General features: G+C 43.2%; 1 protein-coding gene across 5 annotated transcripts in view; it reads left to right on the top strand.

Annotated features, from left to right (window-relative positions):
* Positions 1–217: 217 nt before the first annotated feature.
* The window catches only part of LOC103374705 (zinc finger protein 239-like), a 5,632-nt gene continuing 2,930 nt past the window's right edge, over positions 218–2,919 (top strand). For 2 of the 5 annotated variants that reach the window (XM_008304833.1, XM_008304829.1), the window contains exons 1-2: positions 221–701; positions 2,686–2,896. In XM_008304833.1, coding sequence (XP_008303055.1) covers positions 684–701; positions 2,686–2,896 — 229 coding nt within the window. In that variant the 5' untranslated portion in view covers positions 221–683. Of the gene's footprint in view, positions 702–2,685 lie in introns of all 5 variants that reach the window. The other 3 variants (XM_008304832.1, XM_008304831.1, XM_008304830.1) reach the window with 3 other exon arrangements.

The raw sequence follows: 2,919 nt of genomic DNA, 5'->3' as shown, positions 1-2,919 counted from the left end.
AGGTTTTCACACTCATACTCTCAACCAGCATTTTCATCATTGTTTGTATTTTTATATTTTATGTTTGTTGTTGTTATTTGTTTGTTTGTTTAGTTAGTAATAAATGTTTTGTGCGTACACAGTTGTTTCCTGTGTTTTCTATGGCTTACATCCAGTCACTTTACGTATGTGATCTTTAGTTACCTAAGCTCTAAGTTAATTCCCTTAACTTTACAAAACACTCTTGACTGATCACCAAGAGTAAACAACTATTAGAATTGTTGTGCTGACTCTGAAATTATATCGGTGGACGATTAATTTAAAGGTTGGTATTAATAATTTTAATTCACGCAATCATTTGCTTTAGTGTGAAGATAAGTACATCTTATTTTCCACACTAAAACCCTACATTGTGTTGTTTATTCTTAAATAAAAGCTTGAACACATGCATCCAGTTTCTGTGTTATCGCATGAAAATTAAGATTAAAATTCACTGTGACGCTAGAGGGGGGCCAACTGCAGTCTTGCCGAGAGCACCAAATTGGTGTGGGCCGGCCCTGACACACTTTGACATTTGAGTATTGAATGGTGTCCTAATCAAGATGTGTTTGATGTCACAGGTGATTGGCAGGAGGAAGAGAGTCTGACGGAGGAGCAGAGGAGCGTTGGCAGCCATTTTGTCTGAGCTCAGCACTGGAGGAAAAATGGGTTCTTCACAAAAAGTGAGAAACATATCACTATAATAATAATACTTTATTTTCTAAAATGTGGTATTTATGGGCAGGATCTGAAGGCACAACCGTGGTGAGGCGGGTGTCTAGTTTGTGGACCTCTGCGTCATATCTCTGCTTTTTGCAGATGACGTGGATTTTTTGGCTTCTTTAGAACGTAAACTTCAGCAAGCACTGGGGGCTGGACAGCCCTGGGGGCAGCTGAAAAGAACGTCATCACACGAGGCCATGGTTCATGTCCAGAAACCAGCCAAATGCTGCCTCTGGTTTGGGATGAGCTTCCTTGTCAAATGAAGGAGTTCAGGCATCTCAAGACGTTGTTTGTGAGTGATGGGAAAATAAAGCAGGAGACAGACGGGAGCAGCACTACTGCAGGCATTCTACTGGACTGTTAAGGTGAAAAGAAGCTGAGCCGGACAGCGACGCTCTCCATTTGCTCGTCCGTCTTTGTCCCAACCCTCACCTATGGTCACGGTGTCGGGTAGGGGTGTGCAATAAGACGATATTAGATCGTGAACGATTTGAACATGTAGACGATCTGCCAAAGTGAGGAGATCGTATGGATCGTTTAGGTACCATTCTATAAATTACAGTTCTATGCTGATGCACGGACGCACCGGACCGCAGCCAGAGGCAGCAACTGGACCCAAACAGCTGAGATGGCAAAAGTACTCACATTCTTTACTTAAGTAGAAGTAGAGATACTTGTGTAAAAATAGACTCTGGTAAAAGTAGTAGGCAGTGGTGTGTTGAGCTTTAGTGACAAATCACACACTGCTGGAAAAGATAAAGACATTTATTGTTACGTGTTTTACGTCGTGTCGTCATCCGCAGAGGCTGAAACAAGTAACGAGCCAGTTTTGAGAATGTAAGGAGTAGAAAGTCCAGATACTTGTGTTCAAATGTAGGGAGTAAAAGTAAAAAGTCATCAGAAAAATTAGTACTCAAGTAAAGTACAGATATCTGCAAAATCTACTTAAGTACAGTAACGAAGTATTTGCACTTCGTCGCTTCGTTACTTCCAACCTCTGCCAAACAGACAACGTTAACACAGGCATTTGCTAAAGGCACTCCGTCTGAAAAGACAAGCAGGCGGTGGAAAGAGGTAACAGAAGCACTTACCTGCTGAGAAAAGACTGAACGCAGTTCAGATTGTCCAGTTTTACACAACGAATGGTCTGTGGTCCAGCCACACTTAGTCTCAAAAATACATGTAAGATCGCGATGAAATCAAAATCGTGATTTTATACGAAAAGAATCATGATATGATATTTTTGCCATATCGCCCACCCCTAGTGTCGGGAAGAATGACATCACAGATACAAGCAGCTCAGGTGAGTTTCCCCTGCAGAGGGGCGATGGTCAGCCTGAGAGATAGGGGGAGGAGCTTGGAGTAGAGTCGGTGCTACTTTGCGTCAAACGGAGCCGGCCGATGTGGTTTGGGCATCTGATCAGGATTCTTCCTGGGCTTCTTTCTTTGCGGGTTTCCTGGGCACGTCCAACTGGGAGCAGACCCCGAGACGAGACCAGAATTCAGTGGCAGAATTCCATACCTCATCTGGCCTGGTAACAACCTCTGATCCCCCAGGACCTAATGGAAAGTGTTGTTGGGGAAAGGAACGTCTGGAATGACCTGCGTAGCCTGCTGCCACCGTGACTCGGCTTTGGATGTCAGTGTTGTGCACTTTACATTTGGTAAACCGATCCAATGATGTAACTTAACAAAAAGTGTTGGTGGTTCAGTCCCATCAGTCCCTGCTCTACTTTGCACTTCATGGTGTTTGAAAATGTTACTATCCTAATATGCTCAAACTCCAATTGAGTAGGTTGAAGACTATGGACCAGTGAAACATTTCATGCTTCCATTGTGATGGTGTTAGCATGCCAACGCATATAAGTCTGACTTTTAGGTAATAAAATGTTGTGATTGCATTTCACTCAGTTCCTATGTTTGTATCTTTGTCTGTCGCTACAGAAACATAGAAGCAAGCTTGGAGTGAGACGTGTGAACTGTAAGGAGGAGGACAGAGGCTCCCCAACAACAGCCAACAGAGATAAATGGCTCAGTTGTGAGCAATGTGGCAAGAGTTTTAAGACAGCAACACAACTAAGAGTTCACCAACGTAGTCACACTGGGGAAAAACCGTTCAGCTGTGACCAGTGTGGGAAGAGTTTTACTCATAGATATAGTTTAAAATCCCATCAACTC

This window comes from Stegastes partitus, unplaced genomic scaffold (genome assembly GCF_000690725.1).
Source record: "Stegastes partitus isolate 25-593 unplaced genomic scaffold, Stegastes_partitus-1.0.2 Scaffold2331, whole genome shotgun sequence".
NCBI lineage: Eukaryota > Metazoa > Chordata > Actinopteri > Pomacentridae > Stegastes > Stegastes partitus.
This window is presented reverse-complemented; position numbering and strand designations above follow the sequence as displayed.